This window comes from Podarcis muralis, chromosome 5 (assembly GCF_964188315.1).
Source record: "Podarcis muralis chromosome 5, rPodMur119.hap1.1, whole genome shotgun sequence".
NCBI lineage: Eukaryota > Metazoa > Chordata > Lepidosauria > Squamata > Lacertidae > Podarcis > Podarcis muralis.
Genome location: NC_135659.1, coordinates 38,564,784 through 38,581,909, shown reverse-complemented (window position 1 = coordinate 38,581,909; position 17,126 = coordinate 38,564,784). Strand labels below are relative to the sequence as shown.

At 41.3% G+C, this 17,126-nt stretch overlaps 1 protein-coding gene across 2 annotated transcripts in view; it reads right to left on the bottom strand.

Annotated features, from left to right (window-relative positions):
- The window catches only part of NEGR1 (neuronal growth regulator 1), a 452,691-nt gene that overhangs the window by 75,074 nt on the left and 360,491 nt on the right, over window positions 1-17,126 (bottom strand). For both annotated transcript variants that reach the window (XM_028733090.2, XM_028733091.2), the window contains exon 6: window positions 15,927-16,078. In XM_028733090.2, coding sequence (XP_028588923.1) covers window positions 15,927-16,078 — 152 coding nt within the window. The remainder of the gene's footprint in view (window positions 1-15,926; window positions 16,079-17,126) is intronic.

Genomic DNA, 17,126 nt, shown 5'->3' with positions numbered 1-17,126 from the left:
TATTTAGTTTATGTACCTCCCTTCATCTGAAGATCACAGGGCAGTTCACAACATAGCTATTAAAAAGCTATTAAAAAGTGAAGACAACGGTACCATGCTACCCAAACTGCAGCTGCCTTTCCAAAAGCAGCTCCCACATGGCTGTTGTAATGCTTAAATGATGAGTAATCAACGTGGGCACAGTTTGATATATTGGAAAGGCTCCTTCCTATCTAGCTGTAGGTGAACTTACATAAAGTGAGAGGGCGGGCAGAAGGAGACAAGAAATTAACTTTTAAAACTACTGATTTTCTTAGGAAACATGAAACATTTATTAACAGTCTTTCTGGCATAACACATATCTAGCTGTGTTGATAGTTACGATGCACACTATTTCGTTGTGTGTCTTTCAAATAATGTAACGAAGAAGAAACAAACTTTGAGCACTCATTTCGTACCTAGAAAAGAAGATGATCAAAACTGAAACTATCAGTGGACTTCATGGTAAGGGTTAATTTTATTTAGCATATTGTTCTTTAAGATTCCCAAACCATCACAGAGTTTTCCTGAGTGCTTGTAAGCTGCCTGCTTTCATCACTTACTCTTAATCAAATCGCCTGTTAGGCTTTCCGTTCATCAGAGGGCCAAGCAAAAGAAGAAAACAGCACCACTGAGATGATGGGAAATCCTAATTGCTCCCAGTGAAAACAACAAAGGCGACTGAAATGCAGTTACATTCAAATCAAAAAGAATAATCCCTTAGAATGAAATTTCATAGGCGAAATGAGGGAAGGCATTCCCTGCTCAAGAGGAGAAACATGCATGCAAGGCAACATCTCCATAGCATTTCCTTGACCAACTATGAATGACAAAATGGGGCCTACTGATACACTTATCCAGTGCTAAAAAAACCCCATTGCAGAGTTTTAACACTGTGCTTTTTGCAAGGTGATTGCAGATAGCACGAGCTTCCACCAATAACCCTTTTTGGCCACTGATTCACAGATATAAATATGCAAGATGGCTTTGCCTATTATGAAGCACAAAACTGACCACCACTTTCTCTCTTTGCACTTGCAGTGTGCAGGGAAAAGGGAGAACTTGGACAGTTGTTTCCCTCTTGCTGTTCTTTTGTTGCACAGGGCTGAAATAAAGACATGGGCTCATATTGCTGGGTTGAATAAGGGCCACTTGACTGAATGCTAAACCAAGTATGCAGAGGGAAATTATAGGTACAGGAACCAATTATAAATCAGAAAAGTCTGCAGCTAGAAAGTCAACTAATCCCCTGCTAGGTCAAGCCACATCCTAAAAATGAGTATGAAGGCCTTCTTGCATCACCACCCATTAGAGCCCGAAAACTATAGGGGGATGTGGCAAGTTGGCCACAGAGGCAGTCCTTATCCTGCCCCCAGACCCTACAGCCTTGAGCTGCAGGCCTTTGAAGCCCCAAATTACCCCCAAAGGAGCGTAAGCTGGAATCTAGTTTCCCTTCCTGCACCTTCTTCCTAAAGTGACCCGATTTTTAAAAATAGAACAATCACATGGCCAGATTAATTTATCAGCTAATCAAAACAATGAAGAGCCAGGTCACCCAGAAGAGCCTAGTGAAAAGACACTGCACCTTATCACCTCCAATCCCAATTTGAAGGCTCCATTGCCCCAGCCGCTAACACGCTAATGTGTGCATGCATCCCAGGAGACAGAATGGCAGCACTGGCTTCAGGTCCAGGCTGCAACCTCATTCTGCTGCCTGGAGCAAGCTTGGGCAGTGGAGCAGGAATCCTGTTTGGTCTGCCAAGGCCCTGTGGTTTTAACCCAGTTGCTTCTGGGCAATTCGAAATTCTGCATGTTTTTTCTTTACATATCTCTATAATAAACTGTGTATTAAAGTATAATAGACCTTGGTCTACTGTCCCTTTATTTTCTTGCCAATCTATGAGACCTATTGTGTTGTAAAAAGGTAAAGGTAAAGGACCCCTGATAGTTAAGTCCAGTTGCAGACGACTCTGGGGTTGCGGCGCTCATCTCGCTTTACTGGCCGAGGGAGCCGGCATTTGTCTGCAGACAGTTTTTCCGGGTCATGTGGCCAGCATGACTGAGCCGCTTTTGGCGAAACCAGAGCAGCGCACGGAAATGCCATTTACCTTCCCGCTGGAGTGGTACCTATTTATCTACTTGGATTATTATTATTTTTTTGGCGTGCTTTCGAACTGCTAAGCTGGCAGGAGTTGGGACCGAACAACGAGAGCTCACCCTGTCACGGGGATTTGAACCACTGACCTTCTGACTGGCAAGCCCAAGAGGCTCAGTGGTTTAGACCACAGCACCACCCGTGTCCCGTTCAATTATGTTGTAGCATACTCCAATTTCAGACTGAAGATCCAGACTCATGTCTTTTGTGTACCTGTGATTGCTATATACATGTGTATGCAAAGGAAAGATGGTAACAAAGCAATCTCTTCCACAACCAGGTCATACCCTCCAACATTTTTGTCCCCAAAATCAGGACGTCAAGAGGGGCAGGATCTTCTGGTCTAGTGCTCTGGGGATCTTCAGTAGGGTTGTCTCAGAGCCCCAGGCTGGAAGGACTGGAAGGTCTGGAAGGTGCTCTGGCACTCATCAGCACGGTCATGCCAGACAAAAAACCAGGATATTCCGGGATCCAAACAGAAGCTGGGGTTGTCTTATGTGATCCAGGGTGTCCCACTAAAAATGGGACACTTGTGCGAAATGCCAGCTGCTGTTGTTCCACCACTATCAACCAAGGACGCATATGGAAGCCTCACTTTCCCTCTTAATTCAACTCCACTTGCAAAGCTAGAAGCCTGTGCAGCCTCACTGTGCTCGTGCCTGGGATTTCTTTTTATTTGAGAAGAAATGTACAACTTCACTACCGATTTATCAAATAGTGTGCATGGTATATATAGGATCTGGTGGGCAGGGCCAAGCCTAGACCAAACGGTGCCTCGTGTGAGCACCCCTTCCTTTTTTCAACTTTAGAATATTTTATTTATTTTATTTTGCATTTGCCATCCATTTCATGACTTGGACGTGCAATTTGCATGCATGATTTATCCCTGTTATATAAGACACTTAATGGGGATGTGTGGATCTGATCAGGATTACTCATTAATATATTAAAAGAATAGAGAAGTATAGTAAGAAACCCCAAAGCAAACAGTGGAAGCAAATGCAGACCCTTTTGCTGTTGATCTTAATATTTTATTTCTGCTGTGCTGTGCACTCCTTGGTTGCTGTGGGGAATCCATCAAACATATTCATTAGGTTTAGCTGAGTCATTGATATAATTCCTGTACTTTTCCTGTTTCAGAGCATTATAACTAAAGATAGAAAATGTAACTTAAATCCCCGAGCTCTCAGCTTTGAGGTTGCTCACCAAGGAAAGTTCAGGATGTCAAAATGCTATAAAGGATAGAATCCAGAGCAATACTCTTTGCATTTACAATTCTTTGCCATCATCCAAGTACAGTTCCCAGGATCCTTTGGGGGAAGGCATGTGCATTGGATATGCTTTAAATATATGTTGTGGACCTGTCCTTAGCTGCCAAAAGCATTTAATAGGTACCACTCCAGCGGGAAGGTAGGAAGGTAAACAGTGTTTCCATGCACTGCTCTGGTTTCACCAGAAGCAGCTCAGTCATGCTGGCCACATGACCCAGAAAAACTGTGGAAGCGGACAAACGCGGGCTCCCTCGGCCTGTAAAGCAAGATGAGTGCCGCAACCCCAGAGTCATTCGCGACTGGACTTAATTGCCAAGGGCCCCTTTACCTTTACCTTTTAAAGATAACAATGGCTATTTTTAAGGTTAAATGTAAACCTACCCCACTTTACAGTAGCCTGCAACTGTTCCCAAGTTTGGCTGAATTTATTAGAATTGCAACTTGAGTCATGGCTTCTCCTTGCAAAACTTGCAAGGAAAGTCCTCTGCAGCCCAAACCTGATGCTACATCAAATAGCAGCCAGATATCATCATGATTTGTTTTTAGGGTTAGTGTTTTGTGAACTGAGCAGAGCTAGCAGGGGTTTCTTTCCCTTTTGTAGGTTATTGGCTGACATAGAAGCAAAAGCATGAACATAAACTAAATTTCCCTGGAGAGTACCTTTCTTTTGTAGAGATGACAAAATGGCTAGCTCAGTGGTGTTACTGAGCTAAAACCTAGCAAAATCTGCCACAAAACCAAACACATTAAATACAATATCTCAGCCAATAAAAGAAAGCACCTTTAAATTTAACGACAACGCAAGCCAATAAAATAGTCACAATATTTTCATTCAGTCTGTGGAGCAAAGTAAACGAACATTTTAAACTAATTCTCCAGATCCCTGTAAAAACAGTCAACTTAAGGAATCTTCCTAGCAACAGCCATGTACTCTCCCCCCCCCCCCCATTTTATTTTTAGTACAGGTAGCGAAATAAGAGCTGAAAGAACAATTCAATAGAGCAGGTGACACCATATGTAAAGGATATCAATAAAGTATTGAAGTGCCAAGTCATTATTTATTATCCAACGGGAGAGCCTGTAGATGCACACATTTGTAGCAGAGCAAAACTTAATACTGCAACAACTATTATTCTTTTCTATGTGCCTAAACCAATTTTTTCTCTATTCAGAATCTTTCCAGAGTTGTGGGTTTGAGCCCCACATAGGGCATTGCAGGAGTTCGACTAGATGACCCTCTGCAATTCTTTGATTCCTCTGGTTATCAGCTCTCCAAACACACACACACACACACACACACACACACACACAAACACACACTTCCTATTCCTTCTGCACAGGGCAGTTACATTTATAGCTGAAGGCGTGGTGACAGCAGCTTTCTGGTCCACACCAATGGTAGCATGGGAAGAGGCAGCATGTTCCTATATTACAGGGTAGAAATAACCTGTTTCTGCCTCTGACAGGTGGACTTGCACAGACTAGCATCTGTGTGTAGATGAATAATGAACAAAGCTCTAAGTGTTCAGTCTGTGTCTGTTTTTATGTAGTTAAAAAGAACAAAACCCCAAACCCAACCCATTCAAACCAAAGAAATTGCTATCAGTCATGGTAGTGGTTTTCAAACTTTTTTTCTCTGGACCACCCTTTCAGAATAAAAATTTGCTACGCAACACCAACTATTTATTGATAAGAAATACATTAAAAACAAAAAGAATCAACCCCTGATTTATAGCAAAGAACACAACTACTCTATAATATGACCATGGGACATCCAGAATTTAAAAATCCATGCAGCTACATAACAACATGAATCATTCCCAAAATATAATATTGACAGTCCTTGAATCTTCTTGCTACTAATGTGGCATTCTACACCCTTTGAGAATCCCTGGTCTAAGGCCCAAGTCTGGTTTCCCAGAAATTGTTGCATAGGCAAAATATACACAGGAGACATATTGAATGGGCTCAATGGGAAATGACACAAACGGCCACACAGATAAATTATACATACAGGCAAACTGCATTAAAAATAAAATCCTATAGTTTTGGTGTTTCAGAGTTTGAATTCATAAATGTAGTAATGGGAGTTTAGATCAACAAGATCTAACACATACTCCTATGTATGTTTATTTTAAAAAAATAAAATATAAGCTATGGCAATGAATATTCTGTGGTTGGTTCAGCTCTATGTATAGTGCTGCTTAACTGAAGTTTGAATGGGCCTAATTTATTTTTAAGCCATTGACTAGCAGCTCGGGGGGGGGGGGGGAGCGGGAAGCCCTTAATACAGTCACAAAAATGAACACAATGCTAACACTGTGTTTTTGAACACCATGCGACACCCCTGCTCCTAGAATATGTACCACTGTGATGTGTTTCTATTCAATCACATGTTTGTTTACGGATAAAGCAAATGTCAAAGGCACACAAATCATATATAGGAAACACACATTATGTAGAATAGAACAATATTTATTCCATATGATGCTAAGTGCCCATTTGGCAATTTGAACCTCGCATTCAAATAGTATGTGTAATTACACACTACTAGATTCAGTGTTCTAATCACAGAGGCTTAATTAAGATGTTTATTTTAAGCAGCATTTTTTTCTTTTACAATACAGCTTAAGAATTATTATTATTTTTAATCTGATGTGGGTTTTTTGTTTCACTATCATCAGAATCAGTGTTCTCACTTCCTGCAAATTTTGCTTCAGGGCAGATGGGCTGTGGTGGGGTGTGACTGAGGATGACTCACCAATTCTGGGTGCTCCTGAGCCAGCTAGGTCTAGGTCAGGGGTCTGCAACCTTTAAGACAAAAAGAGCCACTTGGACCCGTTTCCGAAGAAAAAAAACTGGGAGCCGCAAAACTCATCATTATAAAAATAACTTTTTTGTCACTTTTTTATTATTTCTTTGTTTGACCCCTCAGAATTAGTCCTCCTCATAGAAATAAACGTTAAATTAACAAGTTACCTTTTTGTGTGTGTGTGTTCTTCACTCCCCTTCAAAACAGTGACCAGTGTACATGCCCCTTACAATGTAGCGGGCGGGCGGGCAGGAAGGTGACGTCGGGACGGTGCGTGACTAACGCACGCACCACCCCCATGCAACGTCACAGCCAGTACAGCGCCCGGCACAGTGGGGAGTGTCGGGGCGCACAATGTGCCTCCTCCCCTCGCTAGTATCCGCCCTGGAGCCGCGGCAAAGGTGTAAAAGAGCCACATGCGGCTCCAGAGACGCGGGTTGCAGACCCCTGGTCTAGGTAAACAATGGGTCTCCAACGTTTGGGGGCCAAGAATGCATCTGGAAATCTAAGGGCACCTCCAATTTGTCAATATTCTGCAGGAGGGATTCAAACCGAAACTTTAGGTTTCTGTATTTTAAAGTGGATTAAAAACACTCTGTTGCCCTAATGAAACAAATTCACTTTTAAACAAAACAACAAACTTTTTGCAGTTTGAATGTGATGGGGAAACACACTGAAAAGTGTGTAACAAACAAATTATGCCCCACAAACAAATCTGGAAATTGTCATATAACTGCTCTGTAGACAAATCAGAAGAAAGGCTCAGTAAAGACCAGATAAAGTGTAGCCACCATTTAGACTTCATTCAAGCAACTTGCTGGAAAAATAGGTTTTCCAGAGGAAACCTAAAAAAACTGTAGTGGGTATGACAAAATAGTCTTTTCACAGTGGAAGCAATGGTCATGATGTGAACATGACTCTTCCTTGAAAAGCAGGCAAATACCGACACTCATCCAAAAACAAAACACAGGCAAAACCAGCAAGAACTCCATCTCAAAGAATGTTCCTTCAAGCCAGAAAACATCAATTAGAAACTGGAAGGGGGTAAGGGATTTAAATGGATGAGAAGGTACACTGGTGCCCTCAAGGGCCATGTTGCGGACTCCTGATATAAACCAACACATAGCATGTGGTAGCAAACTAGAACAAATGCACTAGTAGCAAATGCACAATAGCAATCCAGATCTGTAGCACTTGGTCCACAAAACATGCCGTGCTCCATACATCACTTTGGTTACTCCCAAGGTCATCAAATGGAAACTTTACTATAAAACATTTGCAGTGAAGGACACAGATATTTAGCTAACATAGTTTGCCCCAGATGCATCTTTACGCACCAAAGGGTCATTTTTTTATGAGTGGTGTTGGGGACCCCAGTTCCAGGTATTTTGTACTAGGCCCAGGTTCTTGTGCCTTTACTGTCTTCTAAAAAAGTTTTGTGCTTTTATGTTTTGCTTATGATCTTGCATCTGTTCATATAAATTAGAATATGCAAATTTCATGCAACTTTATGCCATAAATTTTATAAAGGCCAAGTAATGCCTCAGCTCCTCCCCAAATATATATGTCTTGTCTCCATATATGGAATGCATACGTCTCCCTCCTTTTCTTTCCTACTGTCAGAAGGGCCAAAGCAACTTTCAAGTTCACTCTAAACTTCCGTTCAGCAAAAAAAGTTCTGCTTTTATTACTGAATTAACATGACGTAAATATGCTGTTATCTATTTCCTTCTTCTGCCACTAAAGCAGATGTTCAAGACAACATGGTATTTACATTTCGCCATCCTTATTACCATCTCTCAACATTTCTATGGCACCTTTCATCCCCAAAGAGCTGAAAACATATGATAGGTATACAAACAGATCACTTAATTCAGCGCTAAGATGAATCTGTGACAGCTGCTTAACGACATTAAGCGATGATAGAAGCTTTTGTATATGCAGCTGAGTCCCCTTTAAAATATTATGATGCATAATTCTCTTTGCTTGACAGGAAGGCAGTAGTTCTCAATTTTATTTTATTCTTACAGTGAAGGGCCAAAAAACTATCATGCAGGGCACAGAATGGCTTCACCAATGCTTTCTTTTTAAAAAAGATATAAAATAGCAAAATAATGATTTCAAAGCAAGTTTATAGTCTAAGTACCTATTTGCTGCAATCATGAACATTTGTATCTTTTTTTCCCTTTGTTACAGTGCAATCAGAAGTGGGAAAAGTTGGCACTCACTCAACCTTGTGTTGCCCACGTCACTCCTGCGTACTGGGAGAGAGAAGGGAGGGGCAAGATGGCAACAGGTTTGGCAGATTGCGATTGCACTGGCAGGAGCTCCAGGAGTTTCTGTCAACTGCCCTGAGGCGGTATATAAGTTCAATAACTATAAATTTAATAACTAATAATAAAAAGATTGCCTAAGTCCAATAGAGTTCAATCTGTTTTGTCTTCAATAATTGTGATTTCTTATTGAAATTAGTGGAATTCATGTCATGCAGTGACTAAATTGCCTCACTTATTTCAGAATGACCAATGTAACACCGGATCCAAGTCTATAATCTTAAATCTAAACCAGGGGTCTGCAACCCGCGGCTCCGGAGCCGCATGTGGCTCTTTTACACCTTTGCCGCGGCTCCAGGGCGGATACTAGCGATGGGAGGAGGCGCATTGTGTTCCCCGACACTCCCCACTGTGGCGGCCGCTGTACTGGCTGTGACGTTGCATGGGGGCGGTGCGTGCGTTAGTCACGCACCGTCCCGACGTCAAAACCGTCACCTTCCCGGTTTTGCGGCTCCCAGTTGTTGTTTTCTTCGGAAACGGGTCCGAGTGGCTCTTTTTGTCTTAAAGGTTGCAGACCCCTGATCTAAACCATAAATGTTGAACAATAAAGAATAAGTAAAATTAAAGCGGCTGGTGATAAATGGTAGCAGTACTCAAACTATCATCAAACATCTTATGATTTCTTTCAATAAGACACAGATGGTGAGCTATTCAACCTTGAGTTCTAGCATGGTGGCTTAGAAGTAGCTTCTTAAAGCCTTCACAGTGACACTTCCATAAATTCTGCAAAACCAGCCTGTTATTCCTAGTTGTTTTGAATTGATTACAACTTAGATGCCTGTTGCTTGTAGGTAGAATCAAAGTGATTTGCAGAGTCCCAGTTCCTATTTTCTGGGGGCAGATTACTCAGCCATTACCTGCCCCTCCCTTCCACACAGCCTCCTGATAAGCTGCTCTGGAAGCAAGAGTGGATCACCTGGTGAGGTCGAGCCACAGCTATAGCCTCCAAGCAGCAGCAGCAGCAGCAGCAGCAGCAGCAGCAGCAGCAGCATTGCCATTTACCAGTAGGGGTGAGGCACGGCAATGAGGTTGTGCTGCATGGGTACATCAGTGGAGTGGTTCCCTCTGACCTACTGGATGAGCCACCTGAATTTTGTTCAATGGGGAGTAGGCTGCAGGTAGAATCAATGGGATCTGGTGACACAGCTTTGAGTGAGCAGTAGTGCTTTGAGCTCACACTGAGGCCTCGTTGGACCCAGATCAAAATATTTTCAGTTGCAAACCAATGCATATTTACCTGTGATTAATTTCCATTAAGTGCAGGTGAAATGTAAACAGAAATATTCAAATATATGGTCTGCATTGTAAGCCTACTTAGCACTTTTTTCCCTTGGGTACATGAGGTTTCTGAATACACACATTTTAAGATATGTGGGTATTTCACTTGCTTTTTCCACACAGAATTTGCAGCTTTGTTTAGGAATATTTAGCAGCAATATTGCTCCCTTGCTTCTGTGGTTTTGAAAATAAGTAAAAATTATGCAAGGCAGAGTTAGTCCCTGTTTTCTGGCAGTCTCCAGATTTGTTTTCAAGGAATAGGAATTTTGTTTGTTTATTTCAACTCAACACTGTGCTAATTCAGAAGCAGGGTTTGCATATTTAAATACGCTTAACTCCTTTTTTCATTGTCCTCTGCAAACGGGGCCTTTCATCTCGGGTACATATGGTAAGACTGCTTCCTCCTTTGGGAAAATGGGTTTAATGAATCATAAAATGCATGCTTTTACTTATAGCAAAGACTTTGTTTTTCCTCTTTCTAAGCAGAGGAAGCTCTGTGCAAAAACCTGCCAAGTAAATAATGCAAAATGCTTAAGGTGGGCCCCTAGATGGCAGGATGGGACTATACAGTATACACACCCACACAGTGACAGTGTTATCTCATAAAGCTTCCAGTATGTATTGGAAGCAAAATATTAATAATATATACTTCAGAAATAATATTGTTGGAATAGACTAGAAGATTAATCACAAATAATTAAAATTCTATGACTTGCTATATTATCCTTGATATCGGGAGATGCTTCGTTTTTCATGTCTACTGATGATAGGTTGTTTATTCAGCCACAAGTTGTGCCCCAGTGCTCTTGGCAATGTGGTTACAAAATTCACAAGGCACTGATTAGCTGGAAAGGTTGAAGAAAGATTTCACAACATCTATTCTGCCATCTAGATCCCCATCGCCTTAAAGAAATTCTCATTTGTGCTGGCTTCAGCAATTCCATTCGTAGTATTATTTGCATAGCATACATGTGGTGATCTATCAGTTAGGAAATAATCGGGGACACACCTGTTTAGCTTCAAACAATTACATTACTGAATAGCTAGACTTGAGTTCCATCCACCCACCCCAATGGTACTTCTAGACCACAGCACTGTAACTTCTTTGAAACAATTATTGTTATGATCACCTCCCTCATTTATCAACTTCTTATACTACTGCTGTACTGAAAATTGTCTCTCCTATTTTTTGTGAACCTTTCTCCAACAATGAATGAGAAAGGAAACTGTATTTGAAAATTATCAAAGGGGAAAGACAAGTTTGGTGAAATTCTCATGTGTGAGATGCAGGGTTTGTTGTTGTTGTTGCTGTGCTTACCTTATTTATGAGGTGGCTGAGGAATGTTTGTGGAATGTTCATTCTGCAGGTCATCTCAGCAGTGGTCTGTAGTCTGCAGCCTTCCCAGGTGCTTTCACTTTAGTTAAATCCCAGGGGAAGACATCATGAGAGAACCCCTCCCACTGGGCTTTTTCATATCAGGAAGTGGAGGCAGCTAGAGAGCCTGCAGAGTGCTAGAGTGTTTACTGTAAAGGAAAGCACACACAGCACCCTTGACCACCCTGCAATAATAATAAGGGAATATCAAAGCCTGAGGAAGAAATGGGGAAGAAAAAGCCTCTTTTGCAGGGGAACAAAACCTTTAAAATATGCAGTAGTATTTCTTAACAAAGATCTGTGTACTTTTACACACCCCTGATCCCAGGGTGATTATTACAAGACCAGGCAGGCTCATGTTAACTATTTAATAGGGATGGGTGAATCTGTCAATTTCAGTTTCTCTAATTTTCCAATCTTAAATTCAGTTCTCCACATTTACATATCTGTTTCTGATTTTTTTTAAAAAAATAAAAAGTCCTCATTCACCAGTCCAATCCCTGAGGCTTTCAGGTGAGTCATGGTTTGTGGTTTCTTATGGCTCAGACAGACAGCTCATATTCACAAGGAGCTGTGTGTTAAGAACTGTGGGCCCAATTTTATGGAATTCCCTTCTAGTTGACATCAGAAAGGCCCACTGTTGAATTTCTGCTGCTTACTGAATACTTTTTTTTTTTATTTAAGCAGGCTGTTAAATTCCATTCTTATTTTATAGTTTTTACTCATTTTCAGAATTATTATATTGGGTGCCCTGTGCACGACTTGGAGATGACTTAATATAATGCACTTTTGAATGTTATTTTCACTAACAGGTGCATTTATACTTACACTTTACCCTAGTATGTGTACACATTACTTGGCTGGAGACCTGCATTGCAAAATTTGGAGAAGTGTGAATTTTAAAGAGTAGTTTTATTTCAGTTTGTGTATTGCTTCAGAAAGTGAAGACTAGGTAGGTTCACCTTTAAATGTGAGCACAATCAAATCCATCCATTCTCTACTATGTTTAGATACTAAGACTGGTTTTGTTTTAATATATTCACTTGGTTACTTATCCTGAACTAACCATACTTTAGCTAAACAAGGGCTCTTAATTCACCTTTCTCACATTTTTGTGTGTGGGTATATGAACAAAAGCAAAGTTGTTGTTGTCTTTTTCTCAGTTCCATAGAAAAACAAGTGATCAACAAACAATTCAAGGTAAGTTGCAAAAGGGTTGTGTGACCAATAAGACAAAAGAGTGCATCATTACAGCAATAACACCAACTCTTGACTTCTAATTCATCATTATTATTATCTGTGACAAATACTTAATGTTACAAGACCACACAATGTAAGCATAGCAGTCTCTAGTACTGTACGTTGCTATTTAAGCAAACACAAGTATGAGTATTTCTCAGAAGTCTTTCTGAACATATTTCCAAAACAAACATGTTCCTTCATGAAGGGGAATTATGGTGCCCCGGAACAAACTAGTACTACAGCATAGATCAGGGGTCCCCAACATGGAATCTGTTAGTGGACATTTGCCCATAGAAGCTTTTCCTGGTGACCGCCACCAGGTGGCGCATTGGAAGATGGCCGACAATAACATCTCTCCGACCCATACGAGGTAATTAAGAGGCTGCTATGGGAAGTATGCAGTCTTCCTACCCCCCCCAAGGAGATGGGGGGCTGCCTTGCCAGCGGTGTCCACAACGCACCCCCGGATTCGAGAGATGGGGGTGCCGGTCACTTGGCACGAGCCCTCGATGAGGTCGGCTCTTCCTGACGCCGGTTCCAATCAGCGCGTGCTGGTTCGCTTTAGCTCGGAATTATAATTGGAGACATATGATTGGAATGAAGCTAAAGCACATACATCAAGCAACGCTCGGGAGATAAGACTGCTGACTAATGGATCTCTGTGACCGGAGTGACGGATGGATAAGTAAATCAACTGATGAACCACCATTAAGAGACTGTATGTTTGGAATGAAGGGGGGGTGGAGGAAAAAACTTTTCTTTTCTTTGCACTATGTGATATTAATAGCCCTCCACCCCAGAAAGAAATAAGATCGTTGCGTTTTACTAACCACAAGCAGGAATTCAAGAACTGTGTGGAGTGGATTATAGCTAAAGAGATGATTGGTAAACAACGAGAACGGAGGAAAATTTTATGACGCAGCTTAAAATGGCGTCTCGCTAAGACAGGCTTGCCTGAGAAAGAAAGACAGGGGGAGGAGAATCAGGACCATTGGAATGAGAATGATGGTTGGAATGTGATCTTAACCTGACAGAGCCCTCCTGATATACTTGGCAAGCCTGAGAAAATTAAAGCCTGACCGAAGATTAATTTTTTATGGAAGCGTGGAATGGCGGCTGTCCCTGAGCAATATGATCTTTGGAGAGTACAAAACCCACACAGAGGATGCCTGTCTCTAATCCGCTTGTGAAGATTATCAGAGATAGCAAAGAAAGAAATATATGATAGCAACAAGAAGATGAAGAAAGTAATAAAGGACTATCTGGATTGAACTGGATAGAACTGTTTAATTAAAGCAGCAATATAAGTGATGTTTGGACTCGTTCAGAGCTTGATGTATGGGTACCCCCAACAAAATTTAAAATTTGGCTGTATAATTTGGAACTAATGTGATTTGGATAATGTGATGTGATTGGCCTGTTCATAAAAATTATTAATTTTTTTTAAAAAAGAAGCTTTTCCTGGTGACCATAGTGCCTCCCAATGATACCAGGCTTGAAAGAAACATTCTCTTATAGCCAATAGAAAAGATTGTGGTGTGTGCTTAGTTACTTCTATGTGTGGTGACCATGACAATTTCTCTGGTTTGCAGATGTCACCATGGGTCAAAATGGTTGGCAACTGAAGCACACTTTTCCTGTTACTCTGCCCACTCTAAGCAATGCACCCATGTTTCACTGCTATGAAATGAATTGTAAGTTTAAAGCAACTTGTATCTGAGCATGGGTGTAGCCAAGGGGGCGGGGGGGGGGCTACAAACTAAATCAATAAAATACATAGCAAGCTGAGGTTCTGCCCCCCACCGCAACAAAAGGCCTGCCCCCCTCCAACCAAAATCCTGGCCATGGTCCTTGCGTCCAAGTCTAAGTTTCAAGTCAAACATACAAACAAGTTGGCATTCCTAAACATACGGCTTGTAAATCAATCTTGCTCATTTACATTTTTCACCATGAAAGTGGTTAAACACTGCAAGCAGCCCTGGGATCACATTACCTCCACTACTTTAGCACCTAAAGTTGGAAAAAAATGCCATCACTAGAAGTCTTCCATACATATCCAAATCCTTTTCAAGGGACAAAATTTTACAGTTAATTAGCAAGGATTCTGCAATAGTGGGAATTTTGCAAAAGCGGAGGTGTGTTGTCTTCTACATTTATAGAATCAGTTGCTCCAATGCTATAGTAAGGCTTTGTTACAGAACCATGATAAAATCGCTGTGTCTTCACACACCAATTGCAATCCTGCAGGGGAATGAAGATAGCTGGCCAACAGGGGCTCCATATCCTCAGTCAGTATTGGCAGCTTTTCTAATTACTCCATTCCAGACACTCAATTATTTCTTGTATCTTCCTAATGTATCACCAGCTCTTTATTTATTCATGAACATTTTAATTAAGAAATCAAAGTCTATTTTTTAAAAAAAAAATAGTGAGCAATATTTTTTGTCAGATTCTATTTGTTGTAACACTCGATAAAATATGTCAGTGAATTGCTCATTGTCAGCTAATTGAATTCTAAAAGAATTATGCATGGCGTATGATATGGCAAACATCTACAGCTCCCAGAACACACATACCCAAATAAATAGTTCATTCCTGTAGGCAAAACCTTGTGGCAATCTCATTAGTATATTGGACTTGCTTCTTAATTGTATATGTCACAATTGTTCACCTGAGCTCATGAGATGGCTGCAAACTATCATAGCCTATTTGCGTAGGAACCCCAGTAAGTTCATATTCAACATCCTACGTTAGAGAATGATGTACAAGCCAGAAACTTCCTCTCATACCTTGGGATATATCCCATACATGCGACAGGTGTCAGAAACGGAACACACATGAAAGAACATTAAGAACTGCAAGTAACACACATCAAACAACAGTCTTTCAGGAAATGAATTAATCTTAAGTAGGAACTGATGGCAGATACTGAGGCCTACTCAAAGTATTAAAACTTTCATTTGCTTTTTCATGTGCCCTGAACTTGTGCTTTGCAAAGCACTTCATGAAACTGGCTGACCTTTGCCTACAAAATTCACTACTGGTTGGCATGTATGGTGAACTCCAGAGTAAGACTTTTCCATGAAACATGGTGGCACTTGTCTTAGCCATACTCAGCAAAAGCACAACTCACCTCCCAGGCCATGTATGATCCAGCCCTAAAACTGAGATTCCTCCTGCCCAGGTCAGCCCAGGTACAATGTTCTTGCACTCTGCTTGAACCAAACAAAGCCAAATTATCACGAAACAGACTTGTTGTATCCTGGGTCACTTCAACCCAGAACTACCACCAAATGAAATGCATGTGAAATTGTTCAGAGAAATGTGTGGGAGTCAACACTACTTTTCAAGAGATCATGAAGCAGGTGGACCTCTTCAGGGTAGAGAGGGTAAAAGAAAAAGCCTAAGCAAGAATACTTTCCACCATCTTTTTTTGACTTACGGTTAAGAAGCAGGCTGGCATTGGTTGTGCCTAGTTTGTTGGCAGCGACACATGTGTAGTTTCCAAAATGATCCTCCGTCACATTGTTGAAATTTAAAAATGATCTTGAACTATAGCTTTTAATAGTAATCCCTTGTTGTCCATTGATCAGTCTAGAAGGGAGGAAAAGGGAAATATTCAATTAGAAGGCATAGGCAAATATATTTTGCATTTCTCTCTCATGTGGATGGAAAACAATAGTTTTTACCTGATTGGGATGGAGGAGTGAATGGGATAACATGGACAAGGAATGGCAGTGATGCCATATTGGGTATATGATGGTGTTTGCCACAGCAAAGGGCTTTCCATTTTTGCTCAAAAATAGATTAAAGGTTCCTTTCCTTTCCCTACCAATTGACAGGGGACAAGCCCAGTTGTGAGTAGTGAAGGTGGTATGGGGGAACCGCCATAGGTAAATAGTCTGGAAAGAGATGCTCAGTTCAGGGAGCATTTTGTGGGCAATCAAGAGAAAAGCTGGCAAACGACTTGGGCCCAAGAGCTCTGAGTAAGGAAAGGCTCTTCTTGCTTTCCTTGGGCATTACAAAGGGAGTAGGGAATACTGGCACCAACAGGAGACAGGACAGGTCAAAGGGCTTCAGGTGAACTTGTATTCCAGAGCAAAGCAGGACTGATACCAATAGTCTTATGTTGTTCCAGTTCATCAAGATGATGATTTGGAAATTAAGAACTCTCAGAAGCCCTTGTTGCAATGGATGTGTGTGTAAAGGAAGACTGGGATTGTATAGCTGCATTCAGCTAAATGCCTGCATACAGCCCACATGGACTCTTTGCATATGATCAGTAACCCTAAGAACCATTATAAGAGCCATGCAAGTCTATGGCAGCTTTGGGAACTGAACCCATATGTCCACCGAACATTTATCTGTTGATTCGTTTATGATGCTCTCAACACAAACCCCTGCACCATCAGGAAAGTCTCCTATAACCTGCTTGGTTTAGTTAAACTTTGTTCCATTTTACACACATCAATAGCACTTGCCCGAGCCCAAATGCTACTTCTGCATATGCAAAATGTTGCTCTCCTCTCCAAAGAACCGCATGTGTTTGCATATTATTTTAGACTGCACTGATTCCAGACATTTGGCTTGACCCCCTACACCAGCACTATTGCCAGTAGTGGTGCTAAGTTCTCTCTCCACC